General features: G+C 37.8%; 3 protein-coding genes across 3 annotated transcripts; 2 read left to right on the top strand and 1 right to left on the bottom strand.

Annotated features, from left to right (window-relative positions):
* The first annotated feature begins 579 nt into the window (after positions 1-579).
* Positions 580-3450, top strand: LOC122064098. Its single transcript, XM_042627815.1, has 7 exons — positions 580-886; positions 1178-1264; positions 1419-1634; positions 1736-1900; positions 2092-2145; positions 2253-2390; positions 2872-3450. Exons 1-7 carry the CDS (start codon positions 722-724, stop codon positions 3253-3255), a joined length of 1209 nt encoding a protein of 402 aa, XP_042483749.1. The 5' UTR covers positions 580-721; the 3' UTR covers positions 3256-3450.
* A 462-nt stretch (positions 3451-3912) lies between these two features.
* LOC122064091 (DNA-directed RNA polymerase III subunit RPC3) lies at positions 3913-11561 on the bottom strand. Its single transcript, XM_042627799.1, has 14 exons — positions 11386-11561; positions 11102-11249; positions 10882-11000; positions 10681-10774; positions 10155-10306; positions 9777-9932; positions 9547-9657; positions 8412-8523; positions 7252-7398; positions 7073-7110; positions 6886-6978; positions 6659-6742; positions 5396-5545; positions 3913-4251 (listed from the first exon to the last, which is right to left on the bottom strand). Exons 1-14 carry the CDS (start codon positions 11452-11454, stop codon positions 4117-4119), a joined length of 1608 nt encoding a protein of 535 aa, XP_042483733.1. The 5' UTR covers positions 11455-11561; the 3' UTR covers positions 3913-4116.
* Positions 11562-14335: 2774 nt separating this feature from the next.
* LOC122064093 (tubulin beta chain-like) lies at positions 14336-16430 on the top strand. Its single transcript, XM_042627805.1, has 4 exons — positions 14336-14594; positions 14716-15110; positions 15205-15474; positions 15558-16430. Exons 2-4 carry the CDS (start codon positions 14717-14719, stop codon positions 16223-16225), a joined length of 1332 nt encoding a protein of 443 aa, XP_042483739.1. The 5' UTR covers positions 14336-14594; position 14716; the 3' UTR covers positions 16226-16430.
* The last annotated feature ends 887 nt before the right edge of the window (positions 16431-17317 follow it).

Here is a 17317-nt window from a genome sequence, read left to right as displayed (position 1 = left end):
AATAGTTAACTTGCACAAGGCATTGTTAATACTGTATTTTATTCATCTTTTGGAAACCATGTTTTTTTTCGTTGGTGTGTAATATTTTATTGTCCCAAAAAAATTTATATGCTTATAGTATTTTAATGTTATTTTTGTAATTATTGACTTAAAAGAAAAGAAAAAAAAAAAAAAACCGTTTCTGAAACAAGTATTACCAAATGGCAGAAATGTCGTTTCTTAGTTCTGAAACTGTTCTAGAAACAGATTCACCAAACAGCCTTAAATCGTTCAAAAACGGCGTTTTGACACAGAAACTGAAATTTCCGTTTCTGACACGAAAGGGAGTTTCTGTAACAGAAACGATACCATACGGAGCCTAAGCAATTCAGTTCTTCTATCAAAAACTTTAGGATATCCCCTGGATTCTAATAAGGTAACAAAAGGAAATAATAAAAGAAAATTCTCTTCTCCTCTATTCACCATATCCTATAGGGGCTCTATTGTCCGAAAATATAGATTGAGAGTGGTTTAAAGATTTGCCTCTCCTAATATAAGATTTCTCTAAATCCATTTCTGAAGAAACTTGGTTAAATTAGCTTCATTCGGTTTGTACTGGTTATCCTGTATTCACAATCTTTCCTCAATGGTGTTTGTATTCTATAAAAGAGGATTGGGAGGACGGCATATAAGTAGTGGGAAGAAGGGTAAGCCAGAAAGGTGAGGTTTAGGATAGGGTTCAATGGGTCTTCAAGGGGTCTCCCTAATCACTGCAATATTAGTCCTGTTTCTCCTGTTGGTTAGTTATGTTGTAGAAGGAGAAATGGCTACTTTATCCAGAGAAGATGATTTGGAACTGGACAGACAACTCAAACTTCTCAACAAGCCAGCCATCAAAAGTATTCAGGTTTGTTTCTTTCTGCCGTTAATTATGGAAAGTGAAATAAGATAGGAAGAAGAGAAGGAGGGCTAAGAGGGAAAACACTATTAAATGACAAGAGGGACTCTCTCTCTCTCTCTCTCTTTTTGGGAGAAGCCCAGATGTAAAATGAGCTTAGCTGAAATGGGATTCGGTTGGATTTGAGGTTTAAACCCTATTTGATAGTGTTGAAACTTGAAGCATAGATCTGGTACTAACTTTTATATTCAACAATGCTGCTGGCAAAGATCATGGATGGTTTTTTTCTTTTTTTGTTAGACTCTACATGGGGAGATTTTCGATTGTGTTCATATCAATAAGCAGCCTGCATTTGATCATCCACTGCTTAAGAATCATACAATTCAGGTAGTTCATATTCCTAACTTTGTCTCAAAATTTTAACTTTGAGTAGCTGATCCTGCAAAGAAGTGATTTTGGATCTTTCAATGGAGACATGGATCAAAAATCTGTGATGGGTATACTAATGTTTTAGATATGGACATGAAAATTTTCTGTACAGATGAGACCTAGTTTGTTCCCAGAAGGGAGGATAGATAGAGCTTCATCAAGGGCTAGGCATCCACAGATTAAGCTACCCAGTGGGGGATGCCCGCAAGGAACAGTCCCCATCAAGAGGACTACAAAGGAAGATCTGATAAGGGCTAGAATGATCTCAATTGAAACTAATACTTCTAATAATCAGTTCCATTCACTTTATCCCTATGGTGCTTATCATGTAAGCCATCTCTTATTGATCTTATTTATGAAAACAAGCATGCCTTTTTTCTCTGCTTCTTTACATGTCTAAAACACTTATTAATACTATCTCATTACCAGAAAGCAGGAATCAAAACAACAGGAAATGAGGCCTATTATGGGGCTAAAGCAAGCATCAATGTTTACAATCCACCAGTTGTAGGCTCTAACCAATATACTCAAGCTTTGATGTGGATCTATAATGATGCTCCTGACCATGACAATTGTATTCAAGTAGGATGGGCGGTAAGACCTATTTCCTCCCTCTCTTGTGATAAAAATAGTTATGGGTAAGAGGACCTCTTATATTCTGTTAAGAATATATCACTAGCTCTGTTTAAGATTGTCCACTGTTCATTGTTTTTTGAAGTTTCTCCTCATCAGTGTTTGTACACAATTACACATTTTGTTATCTGGATTAATGTCGAGATTTTCAGGTGGATCCAATAATTTTCGGGGACAATAAAACTCGAACGTATGCACGATGGAAAGTAAGATTGATCTGTCTTTGTTGGATTTTCCACTACCATTTCATCTTCAGTAACTCAGTATAGGTTCTGTTCTTACTCTTCTTATGTTTATTTATTCACTTGGACAGGTAGAGGGATCAGGTTGTTGGAATACTATTTGCCCAGGTTTTGTTCAAGTTAATCAATTTGATCCAGTTGGGGGCATCATAGATCCAGTTTCTACCTTCAATGGTTCGCAGTATTTAATTACCCCCAATGTCTTTAAGGTAAAATCAATTGAGTTGCACTAGTAGCATCATGGAAGGAGATGAAATTTACATTCTTTCTCTGTCTATGAACATTGGCCATTGCAGCCATGGCAAGCAAGATACTAAGAAGTGATAATTTGGGGGGTGTTCATGGCTTGAGGATTAGGAATCGAAATGGCTGAATCTGCCAATTCGAATCCCATTTCCAGATGATATTCCTGCAACCCTCATTTGAATTTCCCATTATTCATATTTTTTGTCATTGTTTCATATCGATGAAATTTACCGCTTTTCCCAAAATCCGCAAGTTCATTGTATCAAAACCTAAAAAAAAATCCCGACAAACAACAAACCTCAGCCTTATCCTAATTAAATGAGATCGGCAATGAATCCATAAGGGTGTAAAATAGTAAGAAGTGAAATAAAGAGACATAGCACCACCACATAAATTATTCCTTGCTGGGGCTAATTTATATATTTTCTTGTGTGGTTGTGACAGGACCAACTAACTGGAAATTGGTGGCTATTATATGACGAACGAAATATAGTTGGATATTGGCCCAAGGCCTTATTCAATAGTTTAGATGCCTTTGCAACTGGAATAGCATGGGGTGGAGCAACTCACAGGAACATGAATGAATCTAATAGCCCACCCATGGGAAGTGGAGCTTACCCAGAGGAAGGCTTTGGGCGTGCAAGCTTCATAGGAGACATTCAAGTTGTGAATGAGGTTGGCCAATTTGTGGCTTTAAATCAATCTTCCATTACCACTTACACAGACAAACCATGCTATGATGTGGGCCTCAACTATATGGATTCATGTGGGCTTTATTCGTTTTATTTTGGAGGCCCAGGTGGCCATTGTGATCACTTTACTCTGTGATTACTGATGCCACTTCTCACTTTGGTTGTTTCTTTAGTTACACTATTCATTGCCCAAATGACATTTAAAATAAGATGAAGGTTATATAGACTGTTCCTCTTCTGAAGCTTTTAAGGGCAGTGAAGAGGCCCCTTTCTTCTTTCTTTTCACTTAATTTGTTTCTATTATCTTAGCAAAGAGAACCCCATAGTTTGCCAAATCTTTTGATGATGGTTTTAAGCAGTACCACATGCAACTTTATTGTAAGCTTTAAATGGTAACCCTAATTCCCTTCCCTCCATGGTTTGAAGTATCGGACATGGATCAGCATCACCACGGGTGATCCCGTATCAGTGAAATGGTACGGACCAGGGGTAAAACTGTCAAAAATCCTCTATATTTTTCCTGGAAAACCAGGGGCAAAACTGTTTGATCCGGACCAATCCCAACAAAATTTCTAATTATTCATTGGATTTCATTTGAACCATTTAGTTTCGCCGTGTTGTAACAGAGACACGAATGATATAAATTCAGAGAAAAAAAAGTCCTTGTCAGTATCATATTGGTTTCCCTGCACCCACGTCGAACAAACCTATGAATTATTTTCTGGTCAAGAAGATTTTAACTTTGCTGCAGATAAGGGCAATCCCATAGAAGCTTTCACAAACAGACATCAAATAATAAAAAAAAAATTTATATATCTGATATAAATCGCTGTACAAGTTCCCTCAAAAACCTGCTTCAGAAAAATGGAAGAAAAGGGATTGAGATGATTAAAGAAGTTTGGGAGATTGAATTAGTAATGTTCAAAATAGAAGAAATTGGACTGCTACCCTTCCTAGTTCTTAAAAGTCAAACATTACTACCATAAGTATCTTATATTTAGAAGTCATGGAATAGCATGAGGGCGTCATCAAGTTTCATCAGGGATGATTCCAACAGTATCTTTACTCTTCTTATGCGTTCAAATCTTACTCCTTGGGCTCCAACCCGTTTTTCTCTTGGCAGTTGCAGAATCTGCAGAAGTTAAACAGACTTTCAGAAAGATGTACTGAAGATACCATGTACATCACTCAAGAACAATTACAACTAGCATTCTCTAATGGGCAAGGTTACACAGCTGGTCAGCAAAAGTGACTGTTGAAAAAAGTCAGCCAAAGTACATGATTCAGCAGTACAGTTTTGTGTAAATGAGTGAGAGAGATTACATGCTTTGCTTTTGTTCTTGTGTCTAGGAGAATACAGGTCATGGTGTTTCAATATTATGCATTGCGTGCCTCCAATTCAGGCAAGGACAAAAAAAAGTTAGTTCAATCATGGTTATGAAAATGTTTAAGGAAAAGATTATGTGAATTCTTAATAGGAAGGATTAGAACGTTCATGTCATGACAGGATTTAACATTGTAAACAAAAGCTTCAAAAACACAAACATTTGATGCTTCTTGCTGTGTCTGTTTTAATTTATAATAGACACTAACCCATGATCAACCTTTTCCCGGTGGATTTTCAGCAATCCATATACGTTCAGTGAAACGATAAAAGATGAAGCAGAAATAAAAGGTCTGCCGGGCAGGGGGGGGGGGGGGGGGTGGGGATGGAAGCACTTATCAGAAGGCAAAGGCAGCTGGTTCATAGGACAAAGATGAACCTTGATGCAAATTGATTGAAAATTCAAATTTGAATGCACACCCACAATGAAAGAGCAACCCAGTGCACGAGGCTCCTACTATTGCAGGGTCTGGGAGGGGCAAATGTACGCAGCCTTACCCCCTGTTTTGCAAGAGGGGCTGTGAACCTGTGACCAACATGTTGCAACCATGCAACTTAACCGTTGTGCCACAAGCTCGCCCTCAAAATATGCCCGCCATGGAATTCAAAAACCAGATGTGTTGACAGCATGACCAGTTCAAGACTGAACTCAGGACTAGCTTAGCACAATACATCAGAATTAAACATCAAATAGAGCTGGCTGCAAACTGGAAGTTCAAGATGCCACCAATTATGATGCAATGGGATTAACAACTTTTACATTATAATTAAAAAAAAATCAGTGTCAAATGAATTAGATGAAAAATCATTGCAAATTAACAACCATATGCAGTCCAAAAGAATCAATTGAAAGGAAAACTGTACAGAAGAAGATTTTCAGTCAGTAGCAAACCTCATGTTCTTTTTCAAGCTCATAAGCCACCCGTTGACTCAAATTTAAGGCAGCATGCCACATTTGATCTAAAATAGTTTTCCAAACAGAACTTTTGTTCACTTTCCACAACAAAAATTGTGACTGCTTAGTTCCATGGGAAAGTATTTTCTGCAACATGAGACCATAGTATCATGTATAAATTGAAAGTACCAAACCAAAAAAAAATTAGGTATAAATTGAAAGATAAGCACCAAAGATTATGCAAGTAGGGAAATAGTATGGCAGATATCAGGTAACCAACAATCAACAGTATGGATTAAATTATATTTCCATTGCCGAGTTCAAATAAATGTATTCAGAAACATGATAAATGTATTTTGAACTACAGAATTGTGGAACAGAATTTCTTTGAGAGCTTGTGCCAGCTTATCCTCAGATGAAACATATTCAAAATACAACTGTTGCTTTCAAGGTATGCAAGGGAAGCGGGAGAAATGGTTACATAATAGAAGGCCTACACATTACATGTCTAGGAGCCTTTAAAATCTGCCATGGAAATTTAAGCAGATGGTAACATTCAGAATGCAATAGAGTTTAAATATCTAAGGTAGGGTTGGTCAGAGAAGATTGTAGACTTCAGAAGCTTTGGATTGTCAACAAAGTTATTTTATTTTATTTTTTTAATCAAAAAACATAGAGAAACATATAATTTTCCCTCTTTACACGATTGCCATCATAATCATAAATCTCTCGAGTTTTTTTGTGCACATCAAGTGTCTATCAGTATATGCATTTACGCATAAGTTTTTGTATCAAACATGGCTGACGAGCATAAAACTGCAAAAAACTTGTAAATTGCTTGGATTGACAACAACTTTATTTTATGTCAGATTTGCAAATTGCTATTACATGTGTTTGAAGGGAGAGGACACCGCAGTTCACTTATTTTGATATGAAGTGGTTGACGTGATGTTTCAGCTCAAAATGATCCTTCATTTAACTGATTCATTTAAGCCCTGAAGATACCCTGTTGTTGAAGCTTCTTCCTTTCACCACAGCATGGAAGATACGAAATGAGAGAAATAGACAGATCTCCAATTACAACAGCAGAAACAGTCCAAGATCATATGCTTTTATGTGATCTTTTTTGTTGGACTTGGTATGTGATTCTAAGGAGTTTTATGGTCCAGATAGGTTATCTATAAATGGTGATCTTGAGAAATAAGAAAAGAAATAACAAAGCAAACAAAATAACACTTTTTTTCTTTCCCCAGAGTTTACCTCCATATGCAAGAAGCTGTCCTTCCAAAGATTATAGAGAATCTTGACTATTTCCTTCTTTTCTACAAATGTAGTATCTGCAATCTACAAGGAAAAGAATATAATTAATTGAATACTGCTAAACCAAGTTATCAACCTATGCATTGGACTATTTATATATATATATATATATTCAGAAAGAACAAAAATAAAATCCCCGAAACATCAAAGATGTAAAAAACCCTTGCCTTGTCTGTCTCAGCTAACTGACCAGTCTTTGAAAGAAATCTGAATATCCTGTAGGCCTCTCTACCATATCTTTTCAGAACAATGGATTCCACCTGCAGTATTCATTGGATAGTTAGACTCACATAGTGTGAAGAGAGTTTTTAATTTTTCAGTTTACTCAAAAAATGAAAATGAAGAAAAAAATACCTCCATATTTTGCGCGTTGTCAATAATACTTCTCAAATCTATACACAGATCAATGCATATCATTAATTGAATATGAGGCAAAAAATTTACAACACAGAGACATAACAAACTAAAAACCTCAATCACAGTTTAGCTTTCCAAGCCAAAGTAAAATACATTGAAAACAAGAAAATCTGTACCAATGCTATAACAAGATTCGTCAGCCCCTCTTGTAGTGTGATGACAACCCAATTGACTGAGTGCAGCTCTAACACGTTCTAAGGTCATAGTACGACCTTTTTCACTTTTCATCACCTCTTCTAAAATAGTATCCATCGGCAAGGGGACTGTAAAAGCACAATATGACCAAAATAACATAAGAATAAACCATCAAAATGGATAAACAAAGCTCAATATCAACAATATGAAACCTCAAGGGGCCAAGTGAATCCTTCACACATTAACTATGGATTTTTCTATAACATATCTGATATCATTAGCTTTATAAAGCTGCCTCTATGTGCTAAACCTTTGTGTTTTCATTGGCATTTATCTCATCTCTTAGTATTTCTGCTACCAGAGAATGGAGGAACAAATCTAGCTAGAAGAATATGGAATGGAATCATGTTCACCATTGTAGCTAATTATACATAGCTAAACGAATTTTATAACTGGTTCTGCACTTGGTAACTTAATGCCTTCACCCCACTTTTTTCTCACTGAGATGTAATAGATTGAGTTTGATAGGCTATTTCCACAATGAAAAGGTTAAGAAGAAGCTCCCCGTGGCCTCTAAGGATCAATAAGCCAATCATCAAAGAACCTTCGTAGATTTAGGTCGTATTACTCTTATATAAGAGTTTTCATTTTCGTTTGAGCTAAGGATATTTACTTGGATGACAGGCCTAGTCTAAATTCTAAGGGATGCTTGCATGCTAGCTTAGCAGCGTCAGAAAGCAGTCACTTTCTTTCCAACTTTTTTTTTCTTGATAGGTTCATTCTCTACTGTTAGCATGCAGGACAGAACCTTTAACCAAACTACTTAATCATGACTTCGAAAGTTCATTGATATATGGCAGAACTCAGCTTATGCAAATGCAAGCCAACCCAAGTAAAAGCTTGACTGAGTTCAGTATTTAGTGAGCCATCGAAAGATGTTAATACAACCATTAATCTTCATGGTAATGACAGGACAGATACCTCTTATTTTTATTACCACAAGGCCCCGAAATTCTCTTGGGATGAAAACTGAAGTTACTAAGTAAAAAACCTAATTTTCTGAAGCAAGCAAAGTAACTCAAATGGCATTATACAACGAAGAAATGCTAAAGGCATCATTTGAGGTCACATCAGGTATCACCTGAATTCTCTGTTTTGACTTTGTTCTCTGCATTTTTTGTTGCCTCCAACAATGCATTTAAGACAGTTCCAGCCCCATCATCTAGCCTTGCCATCACATTCAAAACACAAGCCTACATTGCATTTAACAAAAATCAAGAAACAAATTATCACATACTTTTAAATTGACATGAATCTTCTATTACAAAACAAATAATCTCATCTACCTCTCCTCGCCCCAACCTACCCCACCCCCCACCCCCCACCCCGCCCCCCAAAAAAAAAGGGAGCAATGATCTTATTCTACTTAGGACTTTTGCTAATGACATTGTGGTAGTAGGTGCAGCAGGAGTTGGACACAGACACACACTCAATCGTTCAAAGTAATTGATATGTTGTGGGAGAGATGGGGGTTGTCTTCAACCTAGATGCCTAGGTGACGCCTTGACAACTATGAGTTTAGGGCCAAGTGCAGTCACCCTCAATTGTCCAAAGTAATTGAAAAGGTAAAACTTCTATGCCTCAGATGAGAACCTAACAAACTATATAAAGAGATTTGAACAGGAAGGTTTGACAGCCTCACCGACGAAAATAATAGAAATACATTTGATTCAGAATTTCCAGTCCCCCTCATGATAGCTTTTTCATTTGCATATAAATACTCATGTATCCATGCTAGGACATAACTTATATAAGGAAAATAATTTTAGTTGGACTCTGGACCATAAGATATTAAACTTTTACTCAATCACTGATGAATAAATTTTACCCATTTGTGCTGTTGTCCATGAAAACAAAGAAAAGGAAACTTCCCAAGATCAGTGTCTAAGAACATATATTTGGATTGGATTCTTTTTCCCTTTTCTCACATTTAAGTAACCACGTATCCACCACTGCCCTGGGGGAGGTAGCTGATGCCTTTGCAAATACATCTATAATTCATACTACCTAAAAGTACAGAACTTTATAATATATTTCTCAACTTTCACTGAGAAGTAGCTTATCTCAAGAAAAAGAAGTTTATATTATATTACTCTAACTGAGAAATAGCTTACACCAAGAACAGGAAGTTTATATGATACTACTTTCACCGAGAAGTAGCTTGCTTTTCAGTGTCTTCTCAAAATAATTCGGAGCAAATGAAGAGTAAGACTGACCTTATGCCTAAGACGACGCATAAATGCCTCAAAATTGGTTCGCCAAAGAACTTCTTTCACGAAAATGGTACCCATAGTTTCTCTATCCATCTCCAATTCCCCATACTTACGCTACAACATTAAAAGAATTTCTAAAATCAGCAGCAGGAAGCAGTAAAGTTAAGCAACAACCGGCAGGAATTATTTATTCACCCAAAAAAAAAAGTTAAGCAACAACCGGCAGGACTGACCTTTTCCCCCAGTTTTGTATGGGGAGTTTGACCAGCCATTTCTTCTCCTCCAGCATCAGGCCCTGTATCTGTCATAATTGCAAATCTTTTGGATTCCAAAGGAGCTGCAGCTGTGATAGCTTGTTGTTCTACAGTCGGTGCAGTTCTTTTAGCCAGCTACAAGCATTAAATGGGAAGACAATAAATACATAGTTCCATATTTGGAATGACATAAAATTTTAACAAAATACAGCAGTTCCAACATGTTTCCACACTCGGTCAGCTATGACATAGGTATTTTGGTTTCTTAAGTAATATTTATCAAAAAATTTCAAAAATATTGCACAACCAATAGTTCAGACCCGACAATCAGCTATTCGTAATTGCTACCACACATACCTTGGCAGCCTTAGAACCAGGTTTACCAGACGAAGGAGCATCTTCATCTGGTGGCGCAATAAAGGGCTCCGGATCTGGACAGCGTTCCACATAGCGGGCATTGACAAGCCTAACAAAGCTTTCTCGCAAAGCATCCTGAACAGCAGTACTCCCTGAAAAAGAAGATTAAAGATTCCTTAAAGAAAGTTATGGAAGGGATATTAACCGCGGAAATATTTAAACTCCCTTGAAGACAGGACCATTTACTAAAAGTAAAGAATTTTCACTGTGAATCAATCAACTACGCCTCTCTCTCTCTCTCTCTCTCTCTCTCTCTCTCTCTCTCTCTCTCTCTCTCTCTATATATATATATATATATACATATTTTAACTCTGTAAAAGCAGTTTTAAGAACTTCTAAGTAATTAAGACTTAAGAGAAAAGGCAATGAAAAATCATTCATTGACTTCATCTGTTCAGAGAGGCCATGATTATTTCATATTGTACAACCTGGAGAGTGGAAGGTAAGAAAAAGGGAACTAACTCACAATCGTTCTGCTTAGATATGGACTGTGCTCGCTGTGTGATTTGTTCCAAGGTAAGCCTACCATGTTGAAGCAAAGCCTCAAGTAGTTCTTCACACTGCCAAAAACAGTCAATTATCCATCAAATTTGATGCCACGACACAATAAGTAACGAATTTAACTACCCATGAGTCTAAAGCACAGCAACACAAAATTAAAGGTGACCTCTTTATCGAGTTCCTCGGATACAATTGCGAGAAATTTGGAGAACCTCAAGCGATGAAGAATGTTATCGAATAGCACAGTGTACTGAGTGACAACCTTCGGAGCAACCCCGAATCCACCTGAACGGGATATTATATAGCAATTAAAATCTTTCAGAGATATTCAAACGTTCCTGAAGAGTACATTTAATGGAAATCGAAGAAGGATAGAATCAGGATACCATCTTTCTGAACGGAAAAAGGTTGAACGCAGTTGTGTTGGATTAGAACGAGCAGACAATTCTTCACTTGATTATTCTGGAGTTCAGTGTATCGAACCAATTCCGCTAGGGAAAGAGTTCCTTTGCGCAGGAGACATTCACATACTTTCTACAAATATATGAAGATTAAAGAGGCAATGAAACTAAAATCAATGCAGAAAACGAACATAGAATCAAAAATTCTTGTACAAGTAACGTTTAGGTTTACAGAAACGAGTGAGAAGGGGAGTTTCGCTAAGACTTACAGAGACGAGATCACCAAAGTGGGAAGAAATGACGCTGACGGCGAGTTTGATGCCGTACTGCGTCACCATTGCTAACGTAGCAAACTTTGCGGTTCCCTTTCCTTCTTCTTCTTCGTCGTCGTCGCCGTGATAGCCTTGACGAGAGAGTTGGAACTTGGAACGGACTGGACCAGATCGTGCTGGTCCCTTCCTTAAAATTGGCCAATTAGAGGTGAATCGGCCCAATTACCCAATAGAGGTGAATCGGCCGATTCCCAATACGATTCACCAAATTTTGAAACTCTTTTAAAAATAGGAACTGGCTCCATATGAAAATCCATCGATTTTGAAGAATCTTGTCAAGAGTATTCTGATTTGAAATTACGAAAATTGGCTTATTTTAGATCAGATTCACTGATTTTTATACCATGCAACTATAGTTAGTTGTTAAAATATTTAAAGAACAATAGGAAAACGAAAACGAACAATACGGGTTTTAAATGTTTAAATTTGAAGAAAAAAATGTTAAAGAATACGGCTGCATCCAAATTTCAATATAACTATGACATCTAACAAAAAAGCTAAAATCGATTGGACTGATAGAAACCAATAGGTTTAATTTGATTCGAATGGAACTCTTATTGTCGTGGGTTTGTTCTGGGATTCATGAGACCATTGGAGATAAAAGTAAAAAAATACATGATAAAAAATCAAAGACAAAATTTCCCTTCACTAGTGTCTCAATGATGAGAATCTAAATGCAATCCCCATCACTCCCCACCTCGTTGTGACTACTAAACCATCTATCATGGTACTTGCCAATTTTACCTTGTTAAGGACTCCAAAACCCACTCTAAAAACTAAGGGTTTTATGTATTTCATTCCATGCTCTTGTGAAGTCATGGTTCAACTATGTAAAATTGACAATGATTTCAACCTCTGTCGATTTTGACTCAATCTATTAAGGAAAGAATAATCCAGTGCACGAAATTCCCCCGCTATCATAGGATCTGGGAGAGGCAAATATACGTAGCCTCACCCACTACTTCACGAAAGAGACTGTTTCCAAAATCAACATGAATCGGCCCACTGTGATTCTCTATTCCTCTAGTTTTCTTGTGGCTATACATTTGGCTTTTCTATCACTGGCATTAGTTAACATTTATAATCATTTTTTAATGAGAAGAGAAGAATTACAAAATATCTTAAGGCTTCAACAATCACTTGGTCTCTGATGACCACATGTGGGTTTTCTTAGTAACACTAGTTTACAATACAGATTACTTGATTGATTAATAAATAGTAAGCATTAAGGTGAACACTAGAGATGCCCGCTTCCTTTACATGGAGATGAGTCTTTGGTAGCCTATGCATCTCACTAAAATTGACTGGTAGGGGTGGGTGCTGTGGTGGAACATCTCATCCTAATGACTTTTAATTTAGACAAAGACATCTGACCATTTTGTTTAATATATGGGACTTAAGCAATAGTAACATGAAACTATGCTCTCAACATCAGTGTCTCTTAGAATAATATATTTATTGTCATCCTTTACCACATTCCCTTAATTAAATAGATGAGAGAAGAAAATTCAAAATTGTAATATACAGTTGTTGTTTATTATAGGAAATAATGGATGGATGTGTAAATGCAAATGCCTGGGTTCGAATCTTGAGGGCAATCATTTTAACAAAACGATTGAGTTTTCCCGCGAGCGATCAAAGTTGTTAAGGGGAGGGGGAGCGAGAGATTTCCGGTCTTTTAGCGCGATCAAAGGAAACTTTGTCCTAAAAAAGAAAAAAGAAAAAAGAAAAAAGGCTAAAGGCTAGGATCCACTCCAAATTCATCCCTTCCGGGAATCAGGCATGGGTGGGGCTACAAGATCAGCACTGGAAAGTTGTGATATATTTGTCCTACTGGAAAAGTATTGAAGCAAAATTAATTGAGAGGTGGTTAGAATTATATAAATATTTAAGTGGTTGTGTTCCACCTAGAAACTGGATGAGAAGGAAAAATCTGTTTTAGTTTTTAAAAATTTTTTGTAATATAATTTCAAGGTGGTCAGTTGGCTTGGGATCCAATGCTGAAACAGCCGAGCAGTCCTTGTAGATAAGAGTCACAAGGCACTTATTTGAGCAGGGACACTGTTGCTTCAATAATTGAGAAGTGTAAATTTTCTGTATAGCTATTGTTTCTTTAGTATTAGTAATACAATAATTTCAATAATTGAGAAGTGTCCATCTCTATCCATTTCATCCCTACTTTTATATACCACAAAGATAACAATGTTTGGAAAATAATCCCACATCAATTACCCTTGAGATTTCTTCTCATTTCGTAAACTTTTGTGAGTTTTTTCACCCAATAATTCAAATTTTGTGATAGATATTTATATGATATCAAAGTGGATTCTCTCTAATCCTGTTACAAGCGCCTGTAAGTTTCTTGTATTTGTATTAGTCTTGTCTACACATGAGGAGAATGTTGCATCTCATTAAGCCGAAGTTCGATTTTAATCTGATTTGGAAGTCTCTTCACCCACTAGTTCGAACTTTAGGGATGGAAACTTTACATGGTATTAGAACAGGGTTTTCCATATCTATGTGTTCATAAAAGCTCAACCTGATTCGGCTTCTAACCGATTTGAGATGGAATTTGATGCTCCAAAATGGATTATCTCTTCTAGGAAATAAATAGCTCATATTTTTTTCATGATTTTGAGATAAATATAGGACCCCATTATCAAAGTAATATTATGCGTTTTGCAAACAAATCCATCTACAATGATAAGAGAAGAGAGGGGAGCTCAGTCTCACTGTGATCAATTACTAAGTTAGATTCAATGAAACACAAGAAAAGGAAGAAGAAGAAGACTCTGTTTAGGTTAAATTAGTAACTTAAGAGGATGAATGAGAGACATGAATTAACATGGGCCAAGTTGTCTTCTTTCCATAGCCAGCTCATGATGCTAGTTGGTGTATGACAATGGACATGGCTTCTTCCAAGACATACCCACATGAAATTATTAGCAGAAGAGAGAGAGAGAGATATGTCAAAATCACAATAAAAAATGCTCTCTTCTCTCACAATCCTCACCTCACAACTACAAAAACCCATCTCCTTTCTAAGCTTCTTTGCAGTTTTTGATCCTCTTCTTTCTTTTGTCTCTCTTGATTCTCCTTTCCCTTCTGAGCTTCCTTGTTCTCAGAGCCTCCAGCTAATCACCAAGGTAAATTTTGATCCTTTATTCAACCAGTTCTTTTTATTGCTATGTGAAATCCCAGAGACCCAAATCGTTCATTAAGAGTTTCAGACACTCTGGATTAATCAAAACTGTGTTTTTGGTGCAGGATGAGAGAAATTCTTCACATCCAAGCTGGGCAATGCGGGAATCAAATTGGGGGCAAGTTCTGGGAGGTTGTGTGCGAGGAACACGGCATTGATGCCAAGGGAAGTTACACAGGCAATTCCCCACTTCAGCTTGAGAGGGTGAATGTATACTACAATGAAGCAAGTGGTGGTCGCTATGTCCCTAGAGCTGTGCTAGTAGATCTCGAACCAGGGACAATGGATAGCTTAAGAACAGGGCCTTACGGCAAAATCTTCCGCCCAGATAACTTTGTCTTCGGCCAAAACGGAGCTGGTAACAATTGGGCTAAGGGACATTACACTGAAGGAGCCGAGTTGATTGACTCTGTTCTCGATGTTGTTCGCAAAGAGGCAGAGAACTGTGATTGCTTGCAAGGTAACTAAGTAGTTACTGACTACTGGTTTTAGTCTCTCAGTCCTTTGTTCATACATTTGATATGCTTTACCTTATAACCATTTATGTGTTCCAGGCTTTCAGGTCTGCCATTCACTCGGTGGTGGGACTGGTTCTGGGATGGGAACACTACTGATATCAAAGATCAGGGAAGAATACCCAGATCGGATGATGCTCACATTCTCTGTTTTTCCTTCACCAAAGGTTTCTGATACTGTGGTGGAGCCTTACAATGCTACCTTGTCTGTACATCAATTGGTGGAGAATGCCGATGAGTGCATGGTTCTGGATAACGAAGCCCTCTATGATATCTGCTTCAGAACACTCAAACTCACAAACCCGAGCTGTAAGTTTCTCCATGATCCATCTTCTGTGAAACCCACCAAGAAATCCATAGAAAATTCTTATTCTGTTGTGTTTGTATTTCAGTTGGAGATCTAAACCACCTGATCTCCACCACAATGAGTGGAGTAACATGTTGCCTCCGATTCCCTGGTCAATTAAACTCAGATCTCCGGAAATTAGCAGTCAATCTCATCCCATTTCCACGTCTACACTTCTTCATGGTGGGATTTGCGCCACTCACAGCTCGTGGGTCGCAGCAATACAGAGCTCTCACCATCCCTGAGCTAACCCAGCAAATGTGGGACGCCAAGAACATGATGTGCGCCGCCGACCCACGTCATGGCCGATACCTCACCGCCTCTGCGATGTTTCGTGGTAAGATGAGCACAAAAGAGGTTGATGAACAGATGATCAATGTTCAGAACAAGAACTCATCATACTTTGTTGAATGGATCCCAAATAACGTGAAATCGAGTGTTTGTGACATCCCACCTACTGGGCTTTCAATGTCGTCGACGTTCATGGGGAATTCAACTTCGATTCAGGAGATGTTCCGACGAGTTTCAGAGCAATTCACGGTCATGTTCAGAAGGAAGGCTTTCTTGCATTGGTACACAGGAGAGGGAATGGATGAGATGGAGTTCACAGAAGCAGAGAGTAACATGAACGATTTGGTGTCGGAGTATCAGCAATACCAAGACGCAGTGGTACAAGAGGAGGAAGAGTATGAAGAGGAAGCTGTGGAAGATTAAGAAACTGTAATTTAAAAAAAATGTGTGGGGAGATGTATTTGAATTATTTGCTGTGGGTGCTGGGTGGTGGTTTATTCTTGTATTTAAGAAGATATGTCATTGCTTGTGATCTGAGTTATTCCTACCTCCAGAACTATTATTATTTGATGTTCAATATTGTTTGATATTTTGCTATAAAAAAAAAAATTGCAATTCTGATTGTTCATACACCATCTTGAACTTTAGACCCTTCTTATTATCATGTTGAAACGAAAACCTAAAATGATGTAGGAAATGAATGAAATGGATCTTTTTCAGTGCGCCCAATGTGCGTTGGACGGCTGGCAAGCATGCATCCCTAGTCGTCAGTTGTGCACTGGGCACACATGATACTATTTTCAAAGGAATAAAGAAGAAGAAAACATTCACATATCATGCACTTGTTATTCACAACTCTTAGATTCAGATAATACCTCACTACAATTCAGAGGGTACATATATAAAGTATTGTTTTAATGGTTCTTTGGAATCAAAGCTAGATCACATTCTTGTATGTGAACATACATGTATGTTTGAATTGAGTGGAGTCTATGAAGCAATGGTTGAGGCGTACGAGAACATGATCTGGCCTCTTTGGAATCAGCCCACAAACCCACTGTGGAACAGAAGACATTATACTCTCAATAAGTCCAATTAGGGTTACAACAGGGTCAGGTTGGGCCTGGTTCTTGAAAAACCCAACCCAACCTTGAGTTCGTTTAATTGGGCAAGGCTTTTGAAAGCCCTAGCCCAACCCTGAGTTCCCTTAGTTGGGCCCAGGCAACTCAAAGCCTGAAAAATCCAACTTTGATCCTTCCTCTGGATTGGGCTAAGCTAACCCTGATTGACCCTAACCATGGAGAGAGGGGAACATAGATGCAAGGATTGGGCGGAGCCAGAGAGAAAAAGAAGAGAAAAAAAAAAGTCCTACTCAATCCTGGCGGATCCAACTTGGCCCTAACTCAGGGCCAAAAATTATCAATCCTTGGCCAAGTTATCTTAGCCCAAGCTTTAATCGGACTCAGGTTGAGCTCAACCTAACAAGACCAAACTTGCACCCCTAGGTCCAACATA

The sequence above is a fragment of the Macadamia integrifolia genome, unplaced genomic scaffold, assembly GCF_013358625.1.
Source record: "Macadamia integrifolia cultivar HAES 741 unplaced genomic scaffold, SCU_Mint_v3 scaffold1517, whole genome shotgun sequence".
NCBI lineage: Eukaryota > Viridiplantae > Streptophyta > Magnoliopsida > Proteales > Proteaceae > Macadamia > Macadamia integrifolia.
This window is presented reverse-complemented; position numbering and strand designations above follow the sequence as displayed.